The sequence below is a fragment of the Festucalex cinctus genome, chromosome 12, assembly GCF_051991245.1.
Source record: "Festucalex cinctus isolate MCC-2025b chromosome 12, RoL_Fcin_1.0, whole genome shotgun sequence".
Taxonomy (NCBI): domain Eukaryota; kingdom Metazoa; phylum Chordata; class Actinopteri; order Syngnathiformes; family Syngnathidae; genus Festucalex; species Festucalex cinctus.
The window spans coordinates 28,664,713-28,690,260 of NC_135422.1; the positions used below are offsets into that span (position 1 = coordinate 28,664,713).

At 39.9% G+C, this 25,548-nt stretch overlaps 2 protein-coding genes across 5 annotated transcripts in view; one reads left to right on the top strand and one right to left on the bottom strand.

Annotated features, from left to right (window-relative positions):
- Positions 1–2,513: 2,513 nt before the first annotated feature.
- The window catches only part of LOC144031591 (gamma-aminobutyric acid receptor subunit alpha-2-like), a 103,253-nt gene continuing 80,218 nt past the window's right edge, over positions 2,514–25,548 (top strand). For 2 of the 4 annotated variants that reach the window (XM_077538883.1, XM_077538886.1), the window contains exons 1-4: positions 2,533–2,739; positions 2,922–2,999; positions 6,599–6,705; positions 10,025–10,092. In XM_077538883.1, coding sequence (XP_077395009.1) covers positions 2,540–2,739; positions 2,922–2,999; positions 6,599–6,705; positions 10,025–10,092 — 453 coding nt within the window. In that variant the 5' untranslated portion in view covers positions 2,533–2,539. Of the gene's footprint in view, positions 2,740–2,921; positions 3,000–6,598; positions 6,706–10,024; positions 10,093–25,548 lie in introns of all 4 variants that reach the window. The other 2 variants (XM_077538884.1, XM_077538885.1) reach the window with 2 other exon arrangements.
- Positions 15,177–16,470, bottom strand: LOC144032242 (uncharacterized). Its single transcript, XM_077539970.1, has 5 exons — positions 15,993–16,470; positions 15,807–15,853; positions 15,682–15,704; positions 15,575–15,608; positions 15,177–15,499 (listed from the first exon to the last, which is right to left on the bottom strand). The coding sequence occupies exons 1-5, from the start codon at positions 16,167–16,169 to the stop codon at positions 15,475–15,477; spliced, it is 306 nt and encodes a 101-aa protein (XP_077396096.1). The 5' UTR covers positions 16,170–16,470; the 3' UTR covers positions 15,177–15,474.

Here is a 25,548-nt window from a genome sequence, read left to right on the forward strand (position 1 = left end):
CCATGCCTTAGGCATTACTGACACCTAGAGGTCAAAACGGCGCACAGCGCATATCGCACACACATTAGGTGTTGTTTTCAGAATTGGACGCAGGATTTCAAATTTCAGAACTAATCTTCTGTTTCTGTTGTTCCTTGTTTATTTTAATGAATAATGTATTTGGGCCACTGCGTGACTTGATTATAAAAATATAGTCAGATTATCTAGCTAGCTACAGCTATCAGCTATATATATATTTTTTTGTCAGAAAGCTTTTCAGTAATATGTGGACATTTTCACTAGTATGTATACGAGCATTAATTTCATATAGGTCTCTGAAAGACTTTCAGTTGAGTGAGTATGTATGTTTCAGCTGTGTTTATGAGCGTTCTTTTCGCTGTGTGTCAAGGATTTCAGTAGGTTGTGTGAGAGGAATATATATTAAACGCAGCGGAAGTCATTTCTTTAAGTTTTTCCAAGTAAAACACATCGGCTGGCCAAAAAAAGCATTAAGTAACCCCAACTCAAGCCGCAGCGTAACTTGGTGATATGTTGTATAGTAAATGCACATAACGATCCATTTATTTGTCATTTACTTATTGATTATTGCCTTACAATAACATTTTGTTAATATGAAAGCTTTTAATTTGAAAGTTTTCGTTCATTCTATAGAATATGACTGTCATGATCCTGCTCTCAGTATGTGCGCTTGGTGTTTTTTTTCAGTGGGCGAGTGAAGGGGGCATGTCCACCTGCGCCACACCTGAGGCGCGTTAACCGCAATCAAGAGGTCTTTAAAAGGACTCCCCGCACGACAGATCATTGTCGGATTATTTCTTGCACGCAGCCCTTGCTCAAGACGTTCTCTAGACCTTTTTTCCTGAATCTTAGGCTCGCGTTTCTAGTATAGCCTTGTTTTGATTTGATAAGTTAGTATTTTTCCATGTGTATCTGCCACGGCCCTTTCTGTTTTGTATATAGTTAGATTGTAGTGTGTGTTATTGTGATTAGATAGAACTAGCTTGCGTTGTAAGTATTTTTTGTTAACCCCTGTTTCTCCTTGCCTTTTGCAAGTGTTTTTTTTATTAACTTTTCCGAGTATTGTACTCGCGCTTTATGTTGTTTTTTTCTCCTGGCATCTGAGCCAGCGTTTTGCGTTTTGGTGGGTTTGTGAATAAACCTCATCTAAATTGTATTTTCCTGTCTGGGCCTACATTTTCTGGGATCCACTTTTTCACCGACAGCAGTCGGTACGTCACAATGACGATTCGTTCGGCCAATATGAAGCTGTACGTGTGGTAGTCAGGTGTCATGTGACGAATGACGATGGATCCAAGAAAAAAAAAAAAAGTAAAATAAAACCAAACATCAGACATTTGCACAAACAAAACACAGTCATGACAGAGTCCATGTCAGTCCTGTTTCAGCTCTTTATATGGTGAGAAGCCAGTCAGCAGCGAATCAGATAAATCCATGTCAGTCCTGTTTCAGCTCCTTATATGGTCAGAAGCCAGTCAGCAGTGAATCAGATAAATCCATGTCAGTGCTTTTTCAGCGACCTATCAGGGTAACCCACATGTTTAGCCACAGCCAAACTGATTGATTCACCGTCTATATAAGCCCAACTGAGAACTGTTTGTTTTTGTATTCCTCTGGCCACCTGCTTCTCTCTTCCTCGATGCCTTCTCGTTATTTCTGGTCAAGTTAGTTCCACCCATTTTGATGTTATGCGAATAAAGTGTTAAACTCTTGTGTTTGTCTGCGCTTTGAGATCCAACCCCAAAACATAACACATAGGTTCCAGCACCCCCGTGACCCTTGTGAGGAATAAGCGGTTAAAAAAATGGATGGATGGATTGATATATATTGGAGCGGGTCAGTGGGAAGTACCCCCAAACCACAACAGACTACAACCCCCCTTTTTGTAGGACCCCTAAACGTCTTTTAGTGACCATGGCAAAGTGTCCTTGAGCAAGACACTGAACCCTGATTTGCTCCCAGTGCACCTGGCAGCGCTTTGCATGGTAGTAACCGACCACTCGTGTATAAGTGTGTGTGTGAATGGGTGAAGCGTTTTGAGCACCTTATGGTGTAGTTAAAGCGCTATATAAAAAGCAGTCCATTATTTCATCTTATGGTCAAAATAAACTTAAATCCAGTGTATTGATAAAAACAAAATAAATTTACATATTGCAAAACTGTCACTGACAGCTTACAAAAAGAAACTAGTATTACTAATATTATTATTATTAACAACATAACTAAAGATGTGACGTGATGAAATGTTTATAGGGTTAACGTTTTCCCTGTATGTACAAACAAAATACTTTTTGCATGAGAAATGACAAGCCATCAGGGTAGACTTTAGACTATAACTTCACATTAAGATGTACTTTAAATTTACATTATACTCTTCACATTATTGTTGTTTTGTGTTTTTGCTCTTTTCATAAATATTTTGTTCACTTCAATGGAACTGAACTTAATAACGTACAAGAAGCACATCGAGTCCATTGCTTCGCGCATCCGTTGATGTAAGGGAGAAAGGGAGCTGTCCTGCATGCTCAATATTAAGAGCTCAGCACTCTGCTCAGTTTGCACTCAGGTTAGTCGTAGACGAACTGAGAGGATTCTCCGAGAGCATGGATGTATGCACATTGACGGCTCTCACTCTTTTTCTTACTCGTTTTATTTCGTCTTAATTGCGTTTAGACATTTCCAACTCCAATTTCTCAACAGCGGACACCTGTCGCGCTTAAGGTAGGCAGTTGTACTATAGTTGACGAACGACAGTAAATATTATGAGCACATAAATGTAGGATTTCGCAAGGACACACAGTTGTTTGACTGTTGATATAAGTGATATAACGTTTGCTGTCAATGTCACGTTTCCCTGGTGCCGTCTTGTTATTTATTTTAAGAACCCCCGCTGTTTCTCACAGGTTTTTAAAGATGAGAGGACGATGGTGCTATTACTTCATGACTGTCTTGGTCTACATGATGACAGTGATGCACACATGGTAAGTTAGGTTTCGTCATTTGCTTTCAAGACTGTATCAATGTGGGGAAATATGCGCGTAACAGAATGACACGCGGCTTCCTGGGGAACCATCTAAAACGCTTCATGTAAAAAAGCTGAACGTCGATTAATGTCAGAACTACGAGCAGTCGTCACTAAAATTAATTCTCATTTCTCTGGAAAATATCGCTGGAAAATATCAAATGTCACCGCTCCAATGTTTTATTTTATCATAAAATAAAACATGCATGGATGTAATGGTGCAGTAAACAACTTACAAGCAAGCTAAGAAGCTAACGCTATTTTCGTGTTTATTTTATAAACAATGATGATTGACTGACATATATACCTCTACCCTGGGCCCGTTTTTCCTCCTCCTCCTTTCGCCGCTTTCTTAATGCAGCACATTATTGTCTCTAAAGTGTTTTCTTCCCTTAAAAAAATATACATGGCCCATGTATAAAATAAGGCATCACCGGCTTAAAGTTTTGTTTTTAAAATCTAAACACCTAGATTTGACATTTTGAGTCGTTTGTTTTAATAGGCAAAAGTGTTTATAAAAGAAATAAATACATGTCAGGTATAATGTGTAGTTGCGACCTAAATGCGAGGAGGCAGAGGTGACGTAGAAGTTAATTCAACCAAAACAAAAGAGAAAAACAAGACATTGTAGACAAGGCAAACAAAAAACGGCAGCATAACAGGATGAAAACAACAATGAACCAACAAGAACTGAACCGAAAACAGGGGACTAAATACACACAAACTAATTACAGAACAAGGGACATCTGGACAAGACACACGTGACTGGGGACACTGATTGCTTGACAGGAAGGAAGGTAGACCAGCACAAGTGGACAAGATTACACTTAACAAGACAAAGATGCAAGGAGATAAAACAAACCACAATGGAAACAAACCCAAAAAACAGCCCTGAAACACAAAACATAACAATATTTATCTTTTTATTTTTTATTTTTATTTTTTATGTAAAATACCTCAAAGTGCAATTTAAGGCACATTACCTTCCTTTAGACTTAGACTTTGACTTGACTTTATTGATCCCTTTGGGATGGCTCCCTCTGGGAAATTTACATGTCCAGCAACAGTAAGAACAGAAAATAAAATAAAAAAGATGGAAATTGAATTACAAAGTAGCCTAGGTCCAGACTATTGACAAATAAGTACAGAAAGCAAGCCAGCTAACAGCTGTCAAACTCACCAGCCAGCACTCATTCCCAACACTGATGCTGCGTTCTCACTCATGCCTTTGTCAGACTACACGAAAACAGCCCGATTTTACCCCAACCGACGTATTGCTGACAAACGGGGCATGTTGTAAACGATTATGGGTTGTCTTGACGTAACGTCGCCCGTGTAGTGTGACACGTTCAATGACTGGTTGTCCGGGACGGTTCACGAGCATCACGACGAAAGTCTAGCATGTTAGAATTTGACGCATAATGTGACATACCTACGTCGTCGTCCGTTTGGTTCCACAGCATTGACCAATAGCGAGAGGGAGCGAAACGTCAATCACACACTGAACAGCACTTTATAGGTATTTTAATTAATTTATTTACTTATCCCCTAGATATCTCATGGGATGGGGCCATGCAGAAAGGTGCAACTCGGAGGAAAAAAAAAAAAAGCGCCCTGCTGCAGCGCTGTGGTTGCATGGAGCGTGCACGCCTGCATGCAACCCATCGTCAGGCAACGGCGACGTGAATACAGGACCAAATATATATATATATGTATATATATATATATATATATATATATATATATATATATATATATATATATATATATATATATATATATATATATATATATATATGTATTGTGACTGTTGTAATAATTTCAGAGATTTGGGGCATGGGCACATGCATATTTAGTGAGGATCGATCACATTTTCATATAGTCGGGGCAGGCCTGGCCTCCTTCTCACCCGCTCTCACTTGAAAGTTGTTTTTTTTTCTCTCCTCGGAGTGAGTGGCGTACTATCCATTGCACCATGCTAAAACAAGTCAAAGGTGAATAAATTAAGCAGTATAAAAAAAATACTCAAATAATATAATATTTCAGTGTTTGATAAAATAATAAAATAAGATGTCATCCCGCAAATTAATTAACAAAATATATTACCCCGGCGCATGTAGGCCTAAATAAATTAAAATACAGTGTTGGCTACTAAATCATATTTTAAACACTATTGAGGAGCAGGGAGCGCAAGCAATGCGCTCACATCACACTTGTGCCATGCGTGCTCCATTCACCCGCAAACACTCCCAGTCCATGCCTTTTTTTTTGTTCTTTTTTTTTTGGCCCACCTCCCCGACAAACAGTGGCCGACGCGTCTCTCTTGAACAGACAACACGTGATGATCGTCTGGTGTCTTGTCGCGTTGTGTGACGACACGCCCCATCCACGACACGGAGCGAATATATCGGGTAATGTGACAGTGCAACTGTCGTGTAAGACAAAAAACCTCGGCATAAAAGCGAGGGATGGCGATTAGGTGACGCGTTTGCATTGTGGTCAATGGAGTTCGCGCGCAACGGAACGAAAGCGCGTGGGGCGGCGCGAAGTACACGTTTCGCTCGTTGGGACACGGTGCGCAGCAGCGAAAATCCGCACATTCGTGACGAAAATCCAAACATTCGCATATTCGTCGAAGTTCAAAAAAATTTAACTTTTTTCGCGTTTCGCCTCGCGGCAGCCAATCAGCTTCAAGTACGGGCCACGTGACCCCGAGCGCAACAACACGGGCAGCCGTAACAGAATGATGATCAAGAAAGTGCTGGTAAGTCTGTTTACTTGCTTTTCAACTGTACCGAGTTAGCAGCGGTGCTTATTATTAATGCCAAAGCTATTTTTAGCATAAATGCCGGCCGCCAGATTGCCACTAAAAAAAGCAAAAGTGCTATCACATACCTCAAAAGAGGAGAAAATAGTGCCACGGCTGTTTTGTCCAAGGAAAGAAGTAGAAGTAGTTGGCGGCGCCCACTTTTTGTTGACTCGCTAAAGTGCTGCACTTCCTTGTTTACCAAGGGACACGTCTCCTCCGCTCCGGTGCGCACGAAAGTGCGAATGAGCAGCAATTGTTCCAAAAACACTCTACGCGGTGAAACGCTGACGAATGGAGCGTTCCAGTTCGCCTTTTCGGATTTGGTGAGAACGTAGCATAACAGCGAGCTGCTAGCCACTAACGTTAGAGATTTGTGCCGTACCATACAATGACTTAACTAGCGGTTTCCAAGTATCCTAAATTACCGATTAAATGTACTTTCGGGATGGCATTTCTGTTGGTTTTATTGAAATTACTTATTCATTTTTTATATGTAATTTCAATTAAAACATTGATAATATAAGCGGAAATGTCAAAAAGGGAAGTCAAGCTAGCAGTCACACCGCCACGCAGGCCGACTTATATTTTCTTCTTCTTCTCTTGAATAGCTTTTTTCTTTTCATAAGCCACACTCTTAATTAGTGGACTGGATAGGGTTGGCCCTTGACTTTTACTATTAATTTGAGCACATCAGATATCATGTTGTATGATGCTGTGTCTATTATGCTAAAAAAGAATGTTTACGATAGGTCGAAAGCTGATTCCAATGCAACACGCAAAGACATCACAACGTTCACTAAGATCCTGGACAGTCTCCTAGACGGCTATGACAACAGGCTGAGACCTGGCTTGGGTGGTAAGATTCCTTTGTTGTAAATTTGTCTAAAGGGATTAAGGTAAACGGCGCATGTAGCATGTCCATGTAGCATGTCCATGTCATGTTTATGTCCATTTAAAATTTAGAATATAACAACTTGAGTGAGGACTTTTGTGTCGTGCGGTCGCAAGCGCTGCCAAGTCAACGACAGGGGCAGAAGACGAGGATTATACAAGGCATGTACCTCTCCTACAAACATTTTACAAGAAGTTATCGGAACCATTGTGGGGGCTTTCGCCTCGACAAAACTGAAACATACAGCTAATCTTAGCATTCGCGCATGTAGCATGTAAACACGGACTTTTTGTAAATTCGTGCATGTAAAAATAATCCCACAAATAATGACTAATTTAAGTAATTTCCATCACAACTAAGTCTAGCCCATATCAATGTCCAGGCTGAATCTGATGGTTAAATCTTACCTGATATGAAGTGTGCTGCAAACACGAGCATTGTTAATGATCGCCTCAGTCCAGTCCTTTCACCTAATTGCGTTTAACCACAGCCGTCTGCGATTACTTGACTGGCAGAGGCTGGGATGCGATAGAATTTCAAGTTCTTGTTGGTGCTTTTGCGGTTCTGGCAACCAAAAACACAACAACACGACATTTTCTACAGACAGCCAGCGTTGTTTACTTCTAGCTGCACTTCCATTGCCTGCAGCGGCAAGTTGTTTTTGCCTCCAGTAAACACCGTGACGTCATCGTGACGTAAGCCATGAAGCGGTCTATAAGCATTAAAGGGAAGGGATACTTGACTCATTGAGCCATTTTCAGCAGTACAAAGTTAATATTTTGTCCAGAATGAATTTGATAACGTAATTATTTTTTTATTGTACATTTCATACTTTAAAAAAAATAAATTTTCCACTTGCTGTCGACTGAAGAGGACGTCACCTGTGCTGAAGAAGTAGGTAATGACCAATCACGGGTCACCTGTTTTGTGGGTTTGGTCAGCAAAATGAGCCTACAATGAGTACGTCCTACAATAAAGTGTAGCGTAAATTAGGATCGCTCAAGGAGTGATGTACTGTATACGACTAGAGAGACTGCCTGCAGTTCTCCCTGTCACCTCTAGGAGCACCACATTTGTTTGGTTAATTTATTGAGTAAAAAAATAAATAAAAATGAAAAACCTCATGTAAATCAGTCTTTTCATGAAGGAGCTGCAATTGATTAGTTTTGAAATTCTTTTTACCCAATTAGAGGTTAACAATTTGATTCCAGCACACGCACACACACGCACACAAACAAAAAAAACTCGCACTGATGTTTTGTATATGCAAATATGTTTATTATCTGTTTCTACTGGGCGGCACGGTGGCTGAGTGGTTAGCACATCCCCTCCCCTAATTGCTCAACTCAACTCAACTTTAAGAACAGGCATTGCTGTATGCAAAGTGCTGTACATAAACATAAATATCAGTTTTGCAGTAAACAAGAACAAAGCAAACATTTTCAAGTGCAATACAAGTTTTTTTTCCAAGTAAATACATTTTACATCAGTAAATAAATAAGAAGTAGGCAAGTGAATAAATAAATAAAATAAATAAAATACATAAATAGGTAGACTAAAACTCATACACACCACAAAACACCAGGAACAAGTCTCATGGTCCGCCAAAAGCCAAAGAATACAGATGTGTTTTAAAACGTGTTTTAAAAGAGGATAAAGAGGGGGACTGCCTAATATTTAGTGGAAGCTCGTTCCAAAGGGAGGGACCGGCAACAGCAAAAGCACGATCTCCTCTAAGCCTCCGCTTAGCCCTCGGTACGTCCAATTGAGTCTGGTCTGCTGACCTGTGGTACCGGGCAGGTGTGTAGGGGTGCAAGAGCTCAGCGAGATAAGGTGGGGCAAGACCATTTAGAGATTTGAAAACAAATAGAAGAATCTTAAAGTGGATTCTAAATTTCACGGGCAGCCAATGAAGAGAGGCCAGAATAGGGGTTATGTGTTCCCTCTTACGGGCACCAGTAAGAAGACGAGCAGCAGCATTTTGGACAAGCTGGAGACGCTGCAGGAAGGACTGGCTGATTCCAAAATAAAGTGCATTACAGTAATCCAGCCGAGAGGATTACCATTTCTAAGTGTTGCTGAGATAGACTTTTGACCTTAGTCAGCTGTCTAAGATGAAAAAAGCTGGATTTGACAACATCGGCAATTTGCCGCCCAGTTTAAAGTCACTGTCCATCTTGACACCCAGGTTTGAGGCTGTTGGCTTCAGATATTGTGCCAGAGGCCCCAAGTCGGCAGGATGAGAAGAGCCGCTGGGACCAAAGACTATAACTTCTGTTTTCTTATCATTGAAGTTCAAGAAATATAAAGCCATCCAGGCTTTGATTTCTTCCAGACAGGACAAAAGAGGCTTCAATGAGAAAGCATCCTTTTTACTAAGCGGGACATAGATCTGACTGTTATCCGCATAGCAGTGAAAAGAGATTCCATGTTTTCTAAGGATGGAGCCCAAGGGCAGTAAATTTAATGAGAACAGAATGGGCCCTAATACAGATCCTTGTGGAACACCATATGACACTGGGGCAGTGCGGGACTCGGAGCACCCAAAGGCGAACACAGAATGTTCTGTCGGCCAAATAGGATCAAAACCACTCAAGAGCACTACCACCAATGCCCACCTGGTGCTGTAAACGAGTCAACAGAATACTGTGGTCCACTGTATCAAACGCTGCAGTCAGGTCTAACAGTACGAGACATACATATTCTCCAGTGTCATTTGCCAGGAGGATGTCATTAAAAACTTGCAACAGGGCTGACTCTGTGCTATGCATCTTCTTAAAGCCTGACTGGAAAACCTCCAAGATATTATTTTCCTCCAAGAAAGTGCTTAGTTGCATGTGTATCACTTTCTCCAGAATTTTAGAGATAAAAGTTTGGAAATGGGCCTAAAATTTGACAGCACACATTGGTCTAGACCGGGTTTCTTCAGGAGTGGTTGCACCACAGCATGTTTAAATTGTTTGGGGACTACGCCAGAAGACAGGCTACTGTTGATAATAGCCAGAACTGAATTACCAATAGTCGGCAGAACCTCTTTAAAGAAATGAGGGGGAACAGAATCACATGGGAAGCCAGATGGCTTAATCTGGTGGACTTTCAGAGTGGGCTTTTATTGTTGGCAGTCGAAGGCTCACCTGTGCACTAATCATTGTGTCTAATCTTGATATGGCACACCTATAAGGAGGGATGGATTATTATGACATTTTTTTTCTGGACTTCTTAAACAATTTTTTTTAACTACTGCATAAATTGGTCAAACCAATTTTACTTTGTTTCTTTACAGACCGTGTAACAGAAGTCAAGACTGATATCTACGTGACCAGCTTTGGCCCAGTGTCAGACACAGACATGGTACGTGTCTCACACATCTCCCCACATTGTGTCATCCACAAGCAGAGTCGAAGAAAGCTCTAGAGTTGTCTTTACTATTTATTAATTTATTAATTTATTAATATAGTGCTCCCTTGCTATAACACGGTTAGCTTTTCGTGGCCTCGCTGTTGCGCAGATTGTTTTTAAGTGTAATTTTGCATGCATTTATTTCTACAGCATCGTAGACTACCTCTTTCATAACATTTATGAAGTTTTAAACATTGAGAATGTTTGTTTAAAACAAGAAAGAAATGTGAGAAAACGTAAACGCTTCGATGTGAAAATTGTATAGACCAGGAGTGCCTAGGGTTGCCAACTGTCCCGTATTAGCCAGGACGCGGCGAAATTTTGGGCAAAATTTTTATGTCACATACGGGACCTCAAAAGCCCCGTAAAATAATTCTCAATTCTGACACGAAATGCAGCAAACGGCATCTTTGCCATTTTTTAACCACGGCTGCTCCCGTCGGTTGACAAGTGACAAGGAAGTTGCTCGTAGCCAATAAAATGAGTCGCTGGTTGTGACGTTATGTGGAGATCTTGCAAGGTAAGAGAGGCAACTAGAGCAAGCGAGAGAGAGAGAGAGAGAGAGAGAGAGAGAGAAAGAGAGAGAGAGAGAGAGAGAGAGAGAGAGAGAGAGAGAGAGAGAGAGAGAGAGAGAGAGAGAGAGAGTGAGAGTGAGATGGGCCGCGGGATGAATGATGAGGACGCTGTATAGACACCGATCTAGTATACGCTCATAGATACCTATGGTAGAGGTTCCTCTTAGCCAATGGGATGGCAGAAAAATGCACAAACACCGATCTAGTATACGCTCATACCTATGGTAGAAGGTTCATCTTAGCCAATGGGATGCCAGAACGATGCACAAACACCGATCTAGTATTTACGCTCATAGATACCTATGGTAGGAAATAGCCATAGCCGAAAGTATGTTGCGTTCGGTAATGTATTTTTACCTTTCGTATCTAGAAATTTCTTTCGTAACAAGAGGCAATATTTTCCCGTTGAGGCGTTTCGTAACTTGAAAATTTCGTATGAAGAGACGTTCGTAAGTAGAGGTTCCACTGTACTTTTTTTTTTTTTTTTTTGCACCTGTTTTTTTCACGTAAAGAAGCAAATTGTAGTTTTGTATGAGGTTACATAATGATGGCCTGCAGTAAGGATTAAAGGGAATGTACAAACTTTGTGCATTTCGAATCTCATCAGAATATACACTGATTTCACACATCATGCTCACACCACCATGGCACCGTGTCATGCACCTGTCCCTTATTTCGGGATGAGAAAGTTGGCAACCCTTGGAGTGCCCAACCAATTGCGATTTATTCGTAGCCCGCGGACTGATCGAAAGTCCGCTGCAAGAAGAGCAGGGGGTCGTCCAATCAGCTCTAAATATTGTACAGCGAGTCCTGCCTTTCCAGAGTGGGTCTGCCTAGTGAAGTACCAGATTGATAATGTGAAGAACTTCCTCGCGTGAATCACAATTATCAATCTGGCTTGCGAGGTTAGAAGTGGGTAGCGGTCAGCAGTATTTGACCTTACCGTGGCACGCCCCTCCCCGCTCACTAAATGCGACGAGCAGTGCCCTCGGACTTTGACCGGTCAAGATGAGCTAAAATGCATTCATAGGAATGGCAAAGTCGTAAGATCTTCCTTGTAATTTCTCGGTCAGGTATTTGTAGGACGCCGATATTTCTCTTTGAAGCAAGCAGAGGAGCTTCAAATTTTTTAGTGAAGGATATCTTCACGCCCTCACCATGCAATTTTGCCCAAAAACAAAGGAAATATAAATCGCTGCCTGCTGCGACAGAAGTCAGAAAAGACAGTCGCCTCACTCACTCCAGCCGACTGTCAGCAAAAGTTTTTGGACATTGTTCCTCTCAAACAGGGTAAGAATGTATTTACATAACGGTTTTGTTGTCATTAATTAATAGTAAATAGTCAATAAACGCGTGGAAGGTTAGCTACCCAGAGCTATCGTTAGCCTTTGGCTAAAAACAACAATGGAGAACATAACCTTAGTGCAGACGTAGTAGTTTATGATCATTTTGGAGGGATTAAACTGGTGCAGACATTTTTCAAAGTTGTTTGAGGGTTTAGGAAAGGGAATAAACCGGACAGTGTCTCTTACACAAGCCGTGACTACAGCAGGACGGCGGTTAGTCGATTGGGATAACGGCTATCACTCCTACAGCGTTTAACCATTTTTATAGATTTTTTTTTTCTTCTTGGCTTTGGATAACCACGCAATGCGCCACCGGGAGCTGGATTTCTTTGTTTCTCCGTACCAAAACGCACATGCCGACGCAGACATGATGTCTTGCGTCTTGATTGGTTTACTAGGTCATTTCGGACGTGGCTTACGGTAAGGTCAATTAGCAGCTAGTGAGCAGAGCACAACAGAGCACTTAAAGGATGCTCAGAAAAACGAGACAAAAATATCATTTTCACCCAGAGGGTATGGAGGTAAATTGGGTGCAAAATTGACACATACTCGTAACATGAGGCATGTACCCGTACATATGTAACCGCATATTTGTACCCGTAAACCAAATGCACATAAACATAACGGCATATTTGCGTCCGTAAACCACGAGGCGCATATGTGTAATTGAAGATCAATAGCCGTAAAAAAAAAAAAAAAACTCAACCATATCGTGGGAATATTTTCATTTTAAACCATGAATCGCATATGGCTTAAAAATTATATCACGATATTTCAAAGAAATTTGCAGTGACGATATTTTTGATGATATTGGCAATAATTATTGAACAATATATTTATGATTGGCACTTCGGAATAATCACACTTTTATTGCAGCAACAATATTTAAGCCCCATTTTTTCCCCCACAATTGAAATATAAACAAAGTGCAAATATACCAACTGTAATGGAATAAAATGGAAATAAAAAACAGGCCAGATAGTGTTTACCCTGTGAATTGTAACATAACTGCTTAAAGCACATTTACTTAGCAAATACAATGAAAGCACATACCTTCAGAAGTCAGTGTCAAATTCCACTATTTTCTCCTGTGTGGTTGATCCTCGTGTTGTGGGGGGGAATCGCCAATGATACGGTAGCAGCCAGTTTGTGGCGTCATGCTTTGTACACCACAGGCAAGTGTATTGGTTAAAAAAAAGGTTTTCCCTCTGCGAATCTTTTGGCATTTTTTTTTTTTTGCCGTGAATGTCTCCGATTGGTTAATCAGAGGAGCGATAAACTGCTGTGATTGCTTGTAGACATTACTAGTGGGTATTAAAAAAACAACAACACAGATGTGCATGTTTACACCACTGTGCGACAGCAACGCACACGCCGTCTCGTTGAGAGTACGTTAGCTTAGCGGTCGGTTAGCATCACAAACTCATGTGAACTAGACGGAGAATTACCGGTCACGGTCGAATAAGACACCGCAAATTGTTAGTCTTGGCCAAACAATACTGCTTCAATATTAGCCAACCACCGTCTGTTTGTTCAACACGAGCTGCTTCTATGTAATCCTCGTCTTTAGCCTCTGCATACTCTTTCCTGCACAATTTGCAAACGATCGTTTTTTAATTATTTATTTTTTTTGAGCATCATATCTGACCTCTTGTAGCAAAACAGACTCCACTTTGCCGAAGACGCGACAGAACTGGCTGCAACTCTTGCAGTCACACGCTCCTACATTGTTTTTTATGCAGCAACTAACGTGTACGTCCAAATTGACACGAAGACGTATAATGTTACGCATTATGTCATCACCTCAATTTCGTGATATCTCAAATTCTTATCACCCAAAAAAATACACTGGTAATATCGTAGACGATATGATATGGAACACCCCGACCGGACACCTTGCGGACGAAACCCATTTCGGCCCATTCTTGTTCTTTCATTCATGGCCCACAGCTCGTGACCATAGGCGAGAGTAAGAACGTTAGTTCGATCGGTAAATCCAGAGCTTCGACGAGGTCAGTATATCTCAACCCCGGTCCTCGAGTAGCCCTAGCCAGACTGTTTTCCATGTCTCCTTCAGCCAACATAGCTGAGGATCGTTATCAGGCTTCATACAGAGCTTGCTGATTAGCTGATCGTTTGAAACACCTGTGTTGGCTGTTGGAGACATGGAAAACAAACTGGATAGCGGTACTCGAGAACCACTGAACTAGATACTTCATTCACAGGAAAAGGGACTTTTTGATATTTAACATGGTCCATCAACTTGTCTTTGTCGACAGAAACCAGTAACGTCTAGTTACTAATTTACCAATGCCATTCTTTGGTTACACAAGTCAATAAGGCTCGCCTCTATACCCTCATTTGAATGGTTGGGCAATCATATGTCAATGATTCGAGTCATTAGAGTCACTGAAGCACAGGATATATGAATACTACAGCTACTTTGTGTCGAAAAATTCACCTATTGTCTGAGTCCAACACGTAGAGAATGTTTGCAGGGGCAGACGTGTGTCCTATTGATACGTCCCAACCCCTCAAACGACCATAGTATCCATTTGGCACAGCTTGTTTTTGAAAAATTATTGCATCCCTTTATTGTTCTATTTTTCCTCACAAGGTTACCTGGTTTTGTTCAGTAGACATAAAAAAGCTGATTTACAGAATTTTACCGATCTTTCAAGCTGCACAGAAAATGTTGTGTTAGGACTATGGCAACGCGGATACTACCAAATGAAAGATTGAAGTCTCATCTTTCATGTAAAAAAAAAAAAAAGTTTGTTACTACCTTATTCAGATTTTCAGTAATCAACAATAGAAAACAGCTTCGTTTCACCCAAATCCTCTATTTTCTTCCAAAATACGGAGAAATCAAGCTTTTTGTGAAACGATGTTATTTCATGCACTCTAGTGAATTTGGCACTTTTTTTTTTTTGCATGAGTGATTCTACAAACACCTAAACTTCTATAAAACACTACCCCAACAATAAAAAAGTGTTTTTTGATTGCAAAATAAGTTTATTTACATTCAACAGTAGCAATCCGAACAAACAATTTGGAAAACTCTTTGCAAACTATTTACAACTGCGAATGTGTGGTGTGTGTACGTATTACTATTTACAATTGTGTGGATGTTTCAACTACACAATTTTTCTTTTTGTGTGCTATATTGTGGAGCAATCCCTTGCGTGCAAGGGAGATGCAGCAGGATTTGCACCACAGTTTTTGTCGGTCTGCTTCTGCATGGACTGATTTGCGTAGAGGTTGGTATGATGAACGATGTGCTGGAGAAGTTCATCGGAGATGAAGAGCTCCAGGATGTCAGCTGGTGGGAATTCAGCTCTGCTGCAGCATCCCTTGGTCCTGGTTTTGCAGCAAAGGGAAAGATGGTTGGCTGCCAGCCAACTTCATCAACTTCATGCCAGCCAGAATCTTTGGGATCTGCAAATATACATTTCAATATCATATATTATTTTAGAGCACTGTGATGCAATGTGTGTGTTTGCATATGTTTACCCTTTTTTCTTGGATGTATTGGTTGATGCACATTCTGTAAATTATAGAAGACGTTTACCATCAAATATTTTATTAGTGCTGTGGAGAATCTTTCTTTTTCTTTTTACCTTTGTTATGCTCACTTTGGGCCCTATGAGTAGGAGATGAAAGAAACATATACAATTACAATACTATCGAAAGACTTTCCTTTTATTGTTACGGTGTATTGAAAACGTTTTTTTTTTTTTTTTACCTTTCTTTGTCGTAGAACCAGAGGTCGGACGTTGCTGTGAGCACGATCTATAAAATATACATTCACGTTTGTATAGGTAATAGATGTTCTAGTGTATATCAGCACATTTACACACGCTGCTAGCAGATCGCCCGAAAAGTTAGGAAAGTAATCTTACTAGCAATCTCTTAGCAAGTTAGCGCTTACCTTCACGTTCTTTGGAGGACGAAAGACTGTCCAAGACTGTCTTACATCGGACCCATAGGAGTCTTCATCGTCCGATGAAACGTCATCTGTGCAAGAGTGCTCCGTTGTGCACCACTTTTCTCCGGTGTTAGCATCGCTAGCCGGTGGGGCCTTAGGACGTGGTCGAAACGGCCGCATCACCGCTTCAACTATGACTTAACCTCGTCATCACTGTGCTCTTGACCACTGGTCGATGCTTTTGAGCTTTGAAAATAAGGATCAAGCGTGAGCTGATTGCCATCTGTAGCCTTTTTGACTCCCTTAGCCACGTTAGCCATTCTCTCCCCCTCAACACTCTAGCTCAGCCTCTCTCCTTCTACTGTTGTCTCCTACCCGATCTTGTCCAAAAGACTCATCACAGCCATCTAGTGGCCAGGAATAGTCATTATAGTAACCCGATCGGCTTGATACTTGGAGCACAGCTGCCCAAGGCTTTCCTCCACCCGTTTCCATTAAAAAACATAGTTAACGTCAAATAACGTTTTTGGCGGCATACCCTAGGTTTATACTAAACGTCATATGACGTTTATGGCGGCCAAAGAGTTAAAGTGTATAATCCGCCCCCCCAAAATAGTCTTTCACTGTTTTTTTTTTGTGCATAACATATGTACAACAAGTATAAAAGAAGGTTTAATGAGTTGAAGTTCACTTCTACGCAAATGTCTTAAATTTAAAACATTCTAAAGTTAGTGTGCCAAACGGATACAGTGGCCATAAAAGGGTTTAAGCAACACACATGAACAAACAAACGTAAGCAGGTGTTCGTCTGTGAGAAGAAGTATGTCGGTACTTGACCCGGAGAGTGATGATTACACTGACAGACAAAAACCCACGTCCGTCGTTTACTAGTCCACCATTTTTCCCCCCCACAAGTTTCTCATCATTTGCCATTCATCAGCAAAACGGGTCCGTTGGCGATGGACAGTTCGTCGCGCCTGATCTCTGGTGCCGTACTTAATGTTTGATTTTTTTTTTAATGAGTCTTCAAGTCTCGTTACATCTGACAATGAAATCACCAAACATGTCAGAACCGATTTGAGATAGAAGAGTTCGATGAGGGCAGTAACTCAACTCACTTCACAACAAACAGCAGTTTTGTAGATACGAACAGTGAACAAAAGAGGCTTTGTGCTGTTTCTTGCTACTCCCATTTGAAGGAATAAATTCAACTTGTATCTCAGAGCACCTTTTAAATTCAAAAGATCATCGATATTGTAATTTGTTTTAGTCGTTCATTTAGTCACTTTTGCCCAGAACTCAGACATGCGAAGAACTCACAGCCCACCTACTTTTGCACATTATCTTTTTATTCCATCTCTCATGCACACATCTTCATGCCTTTAAAAGCTTTCTTCAGTTTTCCATCACGATCCCAAGCACACCTCCTCCCCACCTGGTTCCTCTCAAATGTGGACTGTAAATGGCATAGATAGAGAAATGGAAGTGACTACGATCGAGACGGCACCCTGAAAAGAAAGAAATAAGAAGATGGACTCATGTTTAATTCATTCTCCATCCTCATCAAACTTGCAACAGATAATTTCGTTCCACCTTTGTGTTTATATCTCCTTTCTACCTTTGATAGCTTGGCTCTGACACACGCATGCTCACTCACCTTTTGCTCTCTGCAATATTGGATGAACCCTTGCTGTCTCTGTGCCCAGCTGTTTATGATGGTTTCCTATTTCTGGATTGTAATGGCTGTCTATATTTATTTCATGAATAATGTTAAAAGCTCCAGAAATCTCCTACACTTTAGTTTTGGAATTGTAAGCCAATGTGGTACTTAAATGAAGACGTTTCGTTTCAAAATTTATTCATCAAAACACATGCAATCATTTTGAATTCAACTTACTAAAAAGGGTAGGTTTAAAGTAACCAGGGATAATAAGTGTTGGGAATAATGCTGTTTAAACTAACGTTGTTAAGTAACTGCGCTTTTTTTTTTGGCAGTTGCATATCTAAATTAGTTAGAAAGCCTTCACCTTAGTGAAGGCATTTTCGGCTCTTTTTGGTGATCCAGTTCATTTGGATCGGCTCGGTGAAAAGAGACGGCTTTTTTTGGCTCTCAAATGGCTCTTTTAACTTTAACTTTTTTTTAGCTTTAGCTTTTAAACATTTACGACAAATTTACCATACATTTTGATAAATTACTTGGTGAATTAAATATTGCACTATACTGACTGCAAATAGCAACAATTATCAAGCAAAGAAAAATATTTTTTTCTGATTTTATTGAACAAATTAATAGGCTCCATACAATAAACAATAAAATTAAAACTTCAACCAACAACAATCAAAATAACAATCAAATAACAAAAATAGTGAGTAGTAATTTAACTGCAACAGCGAACAAAAACATTAGCTACTCATCCGGTCCAGGATAAAAGACCTTGCTTTATTTTAAATGTGCATTAAAATAAATAAATAAACATATCAACTTGGATGATCCGGCTCCTTCTCTCATCTGACTTTAACCATTTAAAATGTCTCCAAATGTTACTGCGTTTTCGGCTCATCTTGTCGTCCTTTGCTCTCCTGTTTTCTCCTCCTCCTGTCTCTCTCTGTCTGCTGTGCAAAATCTGCGCCTGCAAAATCCACGAAACAGCAAATGAACCGCTTTATAGCAAAGGAACAAAAATATATTTATCCCAGAGACTTTTTTTTTTTCATTGTTACCCTAGAGACTACAATTAATTATAAATATATTTGAGGGGAATTCATAAGTAATTTATGAAAATTACATTTTTCAAGACGGATTTGCATTAGCCATGTCTTCAGCCTGAAGGAGAGGGAATCAGATGCATGATGTTATGTGACAGCAGGCACTTAGAAAAAATATATATAGACCAAAACCTTTGTGTAACCCTGCACTGGCGGCCAAATGAGCCAGAGCAACCAGTACACTAGAAAAATAGATATTAATGTATAGCATAATCAGTAGGCTAGTTCATCAGAAGTGCTAGGATTTCGCTCAGAAGAGAGTGGACAGGAAACTGAGATTGATTTGCAAAAAGTGTATTAAATGGGGAAAAACAAATGCCAATACCAAAATGTAACTATGTACAGTAAATATTAACAACCATGATTAAAACAGTTCAATCAGCGCTTCATCAAATTCATTCAATAACAACACTCCCAAAGTCAATCACTAACATCCAAAGCCCAGCGTTGGCGAATGCGAAAAGCCCTCAGTCCATCCACAGTTGGTTGGCGACCAGTGTTGCCACAGTTACCTTGAAAAAGTAACTTTGTTACTTTACTGATTACTTGCTTTTAAAAGTAACTAAATTGCGTTACTGATTACTTGATTTTAAAAGTAACTAAGTTAGATTACAAGTTACTTTTTTAGTTACTTTCAGCAGCTGCCGATAACACTATCTCAACATAAAAATAATGCGGTAGAAACAGAGTTCCAAATATTTTATTGAAAGTGCATTTTTAACATGAAAATAAAGGGTTTTTTTAATGAAAAAAAATAGGCAGTCTCTCTTGACTTCTTGTAACGTAAATACTTTTTATAAAACAAAAAATAAAAATCTATCCAGGTTGAAAATGAAAATCCCCTTAATTCCTCTATTGTTTGTCCCGCTATTCCAACTCAAGTTTATTTATATAGCGCTTTAAAACAGCCTGAACTGTCACAAAGCGCTTTACAGAAAGACAAAAAAACAAACATAACACTAGAGCTGCGAGCAGCTATAAAGGGCCCTCGCAACCCGGGCCACGTTGGGGTACTTGCACGTCGGGGTTCTGGCATGTTGGGGTACTGTGAAATAGGAAACTGTCTAAATTGTAAATGTTTTTGCCATGCTTTGTGTTTGCACGTTTCATGGAAAAGCCAAAAATGATGCACAATTAACAAAATAAAATCAAAATGGCTTGGCACATGGCTATAGAGTACTTTTTTGTTAGTCTTAGGCTGATAGGTATCCCAATTTTTACAAATCTAGCTGAATCATACAATCGCAAAAGCTTCATAAAAATGTCTAGAGAGCGCTATTGAGCCATTTATTGCAAATTGCACAAGAAATCTCTAAAATATTCATGTTCATGACAAGTCTGATATGTGTGCAAAGTTTCATGAGTTTTCGCACGTTTAGACCAAAAAAAAAAAGCAGCATTTTACTTGGCAAGCAATGCATCGCTATGGCAACGGCGTGCGACAAAATAAAAAACTTTCGATAAGTTGGCATCTTAAACATCTTAAGATGAAACACACCAAGTGTGAAGACGGTCGGATAAATTTTGTAGGAGGAGTTCGTTAAAATATGACCCCTAAAAAAGGCCACAAAAAATGGCTACAAATCCCAACGTAAATCAAAATGGCGGACTTCCTGTTTGGTTGAGCACATGGTTCCAAGAGACTTTTTTTGTACGTCGTGGGGTCTTATGTATCCCTCCAAATTAACATAGCGCGAGGTGAAACGTACAACCGGGAATGTTTCGTTAAAGAAGAGTTTTTTTAGCTCAAAACATGATGCCCGGCCCCTGGGGGACCTCCTGTTGGGTTTAGCACATGACACCCAAAGACATTTTTGTATATCATGTGTTCTTATGTATGCCTCCAAATTATCATAGCGCGAGGTGAAACGTACAACCAGAAATGCCTCGTTAAAGAGGAGTTGTTGTTTTTTTTTTAGCTCAAAATGTGATGCCCAGCCCCTGAGGGACTTCCTGTTGGGTTTAGCACATGGCACCAAGAGTCTTTTTTGTACATCGTGGGCTGTCACATATGTCTCCAAATATTCGTAGCTCTAGCTGCTTCGTACAACTGGGAATGCTTCATTAAGAAGGAATTTTTTCCTTTGCAAACAGTGCATGCCACGGCAACAGCGTGCGACGAAATAAAAAGCTTTCAATAACTTTTCATCTTCAACATCTTAAGATGAATCACACCAAGTTTGAAGATGATCGGATCAACTCTGTAGGAGGAGTTCGTTAAAATAAGACCACTATGAAATGGCCAAAAAAATGGCAACACGTTCCAAATTAAATCAAAATGGCGGACTTCCTGTTAGGTTTAGCATATGGTTCAAAAAGAGTTTTTTGTACCTTGAGGGCTGTTACATATGTCTTCAAATGTTGGTAACTCTAGGTGAAATGTACAGCCGGGAATGCTTCATTAAGTAGGAATTTTGAAACGCAAAATATGATGGCCTGCCTCTGGCGGACTTCCTGTTGGGTTTAGCATATGGCACCAACAGACTTTTTTGTAGGTCGTAGTCTATTACATATGTGTACCAATTTTCGTTGCTCTAGGTTAAACGTACAAGCGGCAACGCTACGTTTAGTAAGAGTTTTGAAACTCTAAATTTGATGCCTCGCCCCGTCATATAGTTTGTCAAAAACTTTAGATTTTTTACCATGGTGTTGTCCCAGGTGTTGAGATAGTACATCCCAAGTTTGAAGTCAATCGGGATAACTGAGTAGGAGAAGCGGGCAAAAGTATGACCCCTGTAAATGTGCAAAAATGGGCCAAAATTGGACATTTAAATACTCATACCTCACTTCCTGTCTATTTTTGGGTACACATATCAAAGAGGTTTTTGTTCATCTGGATGTGCTACAGGTCCCACACAATTTTCGTAGCCGTAGGACAATCGTAGCGGGACAGGGATCCATTTAACCTATGTAGGGGGCGCTAAGGAGCCATTTTTCTGTTATCATGTATGGCGACTTTAAAATATCAAATTTTTCGCCAGGCCTGATGTGTGGGTAAAGTTTGGTGAGTTTTCGTTCACGTTTAGTATCTCAAAAATGCGATTGTTTGCGGAGAAGAAAAATAATAACTAGAGCTGCGAGGAGCTATAAAGGGCCCTCGCAACCCGGGCCACGTTGGGGTACTTGCACGTCGGGGTACTGGCATGTTGGGGTACTGTCAAATAGGACAAGGACCATCTAAAATGTTTTTGACAAGCCTTGTGTGTGCAAAGTTTCATCAAAACGCAAAATATGGTGTGCAATTCCCAAAATAAATTCAAAATGGCGGACTTCCTTTTAGGTTTAGCATACGGCTACAGAATACATTTTGTAGGTCTTAGACTAATAGGTATGCCTCTGAGTTTTCACAAATCTAGGTCAAGTCAAGTCATCTTTTGTTATTTCGCGCTAGAATCATCCAATCGGAAATGCTCCATAAAAATGTATAGAGGGCGCGATTTATTGCAAATTGCACAAGAAATCTCTAAAAATTCATGTTCATGACAAGTCTGATGTGTGTGCAAAGTTTCATGAGTTTTCACACATGTATAGACCAAAAAAAATAAGCAGCACTTTACTTGGCAAACAATGTATCGCTATGGCAACAGCATGTGACAAAATAAAAAACTTTCGATAACTTTGCATCTTAAACATCTTGAGATGAAACACACCAAGTTTGAAGACGGTCGGATGAATTTTGTACGAGGAGATCGTGAAAATATGACCCCTAAGAAAGGCCACAAAAAATGGCTACAAATGCCGACGTAAATCAAAATGGCGGACTTCCTGTTTGGTTTAGCAGATGGTTCAAAAATAGTTTTTTGTACCTCCAGGGCTGTTACATACCTCTTCAAATTTTGGTAAGTCGAGGTGAAACGTACAGCCGGGCATGCTTTGTTAAAGAGGAGTTTTTTAGCTCAAAATGTGATGCCCGGCCCCTCTGGGACTTCCTGTCGGGTTTAGCACAGGTCACCAAGAGACATTTTTGTACATCTTGGGCTGTTACATATGTCTACAAATTTTCGTAGCTCTAGCTGCTTCGTACAACTGGGAATGCTTCTTTAAGAAGATTTTTTTCCCCTTTGCAAACAGTGCATGCCACGACAACAGCGTGCGACGAAATAAAAAGCTTTCAATAACTTTTCATCTTCAACATCTTTAGATGAATCACACCAAGTTTGAAGATGATCGGATAAACACTGTAGGAGGAGTTCGTTAAAATAAGACCCCTATGAAATGGCCAAAAAAATGGCAACACATTCCAAAGTAAATCAAAATGGTGGACTTCCTGTTAGGTTTAGCACATGGTTCAAAAAGAGTTTTTTGTAGGTCATAGTCTGTTACATATGTGTACCAATTTTCGTAGCTCTAGATTAAACGTACAACCGGCAATGCTTCGTTCAGTAAGAATTATTAAACTCTAAATTTGATGCCCCACCGCTGTCATATAGTATGTCAAAAACTCTAGATTTTTTACCATGATGTTGTCCCAGGTGTTGAGATGGTACATCCCAAGTTTGAAGTTAATCGGGTTAACCGTGTAGGAGAAGCGGGCAAAAGTATGACCCCTGTAAATGTGCAAAAATGGGCCAAAATTGGACATTTAAATACTCATATCTCACTTCCTGTCTATTTCAGGGTACACATATCAAAGAGAGGTTTTTGTTCATCTGGATGTGCTACAGGTGCCACACAATTTTCATAGCCGTAGGACAATCATAGCGGGACAGGGATCCGTTTAACCTATGTAGGTGGCGCTCCAGAGCCATTTTTCTGTTATCATCTACGGCGACTTTAAAATATCAAATTTTTCGCCAGGCCTGATGTGTGTGTAAAATTTGGTGAGTTTACGTTCACGTTTAGTGTCTCAAAAATGCGAAGCTAATAGGTATGCCTCCCAGTTTTCACAAATCTAGGTCAAGTCATCTTTAGTTGTGTATCGCTTGAATCATACAATTGGAAATGCTCCATAAAAATGCATAGAGGGCGCTATTGAGCACAACGTTGGGTTCCTTGCACGTCAGGGTACTGGCACGTTGGGGTACTGTTACATGGAACAAGGACCATTTAAAATGTTAGTTTTTTCCATGCCTTGTCTGTGCAAAGTTTAATGAAAAAGGCCAAAAATGATGTATAATTCCCAAAATAAAATCAAAATAGCGGACTTCCTCTTTGGTTTGGCAAATGGCTACATAATACTTTTTTGTAGGTCTAGCATAATCATACAATCGGAAATGCTTCATAAAAATGTCTAGAGGGCGCTATTTATTGCAAATTGCACAATAAATCTCTGAAATTAATGTTCATGACAAGTCTGATGTGTTTGCAAAGTTTCATGAGTTTTCATGTGTATAAAAAAAAAAAAAAGCAGCACTTGACAACTGTTACATGGAACAAGGACCATTTAAAATGTTAGTTTTTTCCATGCCTTGTCTGTGCAAAGTTGAATGAAAAAGGCCAAAAATGATGTATAATTCCCAAAATAAAATCAAAATAGCGGACTTCCTCTTTGGTTTGGCAAATGGCTACATAATACTTTTTTGTAGGTCTAGCATAATCATACAATCGGAAATGCTTCATAAAAAGGTCTAGAGGGCGCTATTTATTGCAAATTGCACAATAAATCTCTGAAAAGTCATGTTCATGACAAGTCTGATGTGTTTGCAAAGTTTCATGAGTTTTCATGTGTATAAAAAAAAAAAAGCAGCACTTGACAAACAATGTATTGCTATGGCAACAGCGTGTTACAAAATAAAAAACTTTCGATTACTTTGCATCTTAAACATCTTAAGATGAAACACACCAAGTTTGAAGACAGTCGGATAAATTTTGGAGGAGGGGTTCGTTAAAATATGACCCCTGAAAAAGACCACAAAAAATGGCAACAAATCCCATCATAAATCAAAATGGCAGACTTCCTGTTTGGTTTAGCACATGGTTCCAAGAGACTTTTTTGTACATCATGGGCTCTTATGTATGCCTGCAAATTATCATAGCGCTAGGTGAAACGTACAACCGGGAATGCTTTGTTAAAGAGGAGTTTTTTAGCTCAAAATGTGATGCCCGGCCCCTGGGGGACTTCCTGTTGGGTTTAGCACATGGCACCAAGAGACTTTTTTGTACATCCTGGGCTGTTACATATGTCTACAATTTTTCGTCGCTCTAGCTGCTTCGTACAACTGGGAATGCTTCATTAAGAAGGATTTTTTTCCTTTGCAAAAAGTGCATGCCACGACAACAGCGTGTGACGAAATGAAAAACTTTCAATAACTTTTCATTTTCAACATCTTAAGATGAATCACACCAAGTTTGAAGATGATCGGATAAACTCTGTAGGGGGAGTTTGTTAAAATATGACCCCTATGAAATGGCCAAAAAAAATGGCAACACATTCCAAAGTAAATCAAAATGGCGGACGTCCTGTTAGGTTTAGCATATGGTTCAAAAAGAGTTTTTTGTACCTCGAGGGCTGTTATATACCTCTACAAATGTTGGTAACTCTATGTGAAACGTACAGCCGGGTATGCTTTGTTAAAGGAAGGCTCCTTTAATTTTACATGTATGGCTTGATTGGCAGTAAATAGTTAGTATAGCTACGAAACATGCATAAGAGCTGAAGAATACACTCCTATATTGATTTATTTAACTTTTTTCAACATAGAAGTACTTCCGTGTTGCAACGCCCCCAAGTGGTGACGTCACTAGTGTGTATACTCGCTTGGGGAACAGTAGTTCACGCAGACATAACAACGAGGAAGACACAAACGTCAGTTATGCCTTACTGTATTGCAAAATTTTGCAAGGCGTCGGCAAG

Coding starts and splice junctions, on each gene's coding strand:
- LOC144032242 (XM_077539970.1), bottom strand. CDS start 16,169: ATGCGGCCGTTTCGACCACGTCCTAAGGCCCCACCGGCTAGCGATGCT. Junction 15,854..15,992: donor GTCCTCCAAAGAACGTGAAG/GTAAGCGCTAAC, acceptor TATATTTTATAG/ATCGTGCTCACAGCAACGTC. Junction 15,705..15,806: donor TGGTTCTACGACAAAGAAAG/GTAAAAAAAAAA, acceptor TCCTACTCATAG/GGCCCAAAGTGAGCATAACA.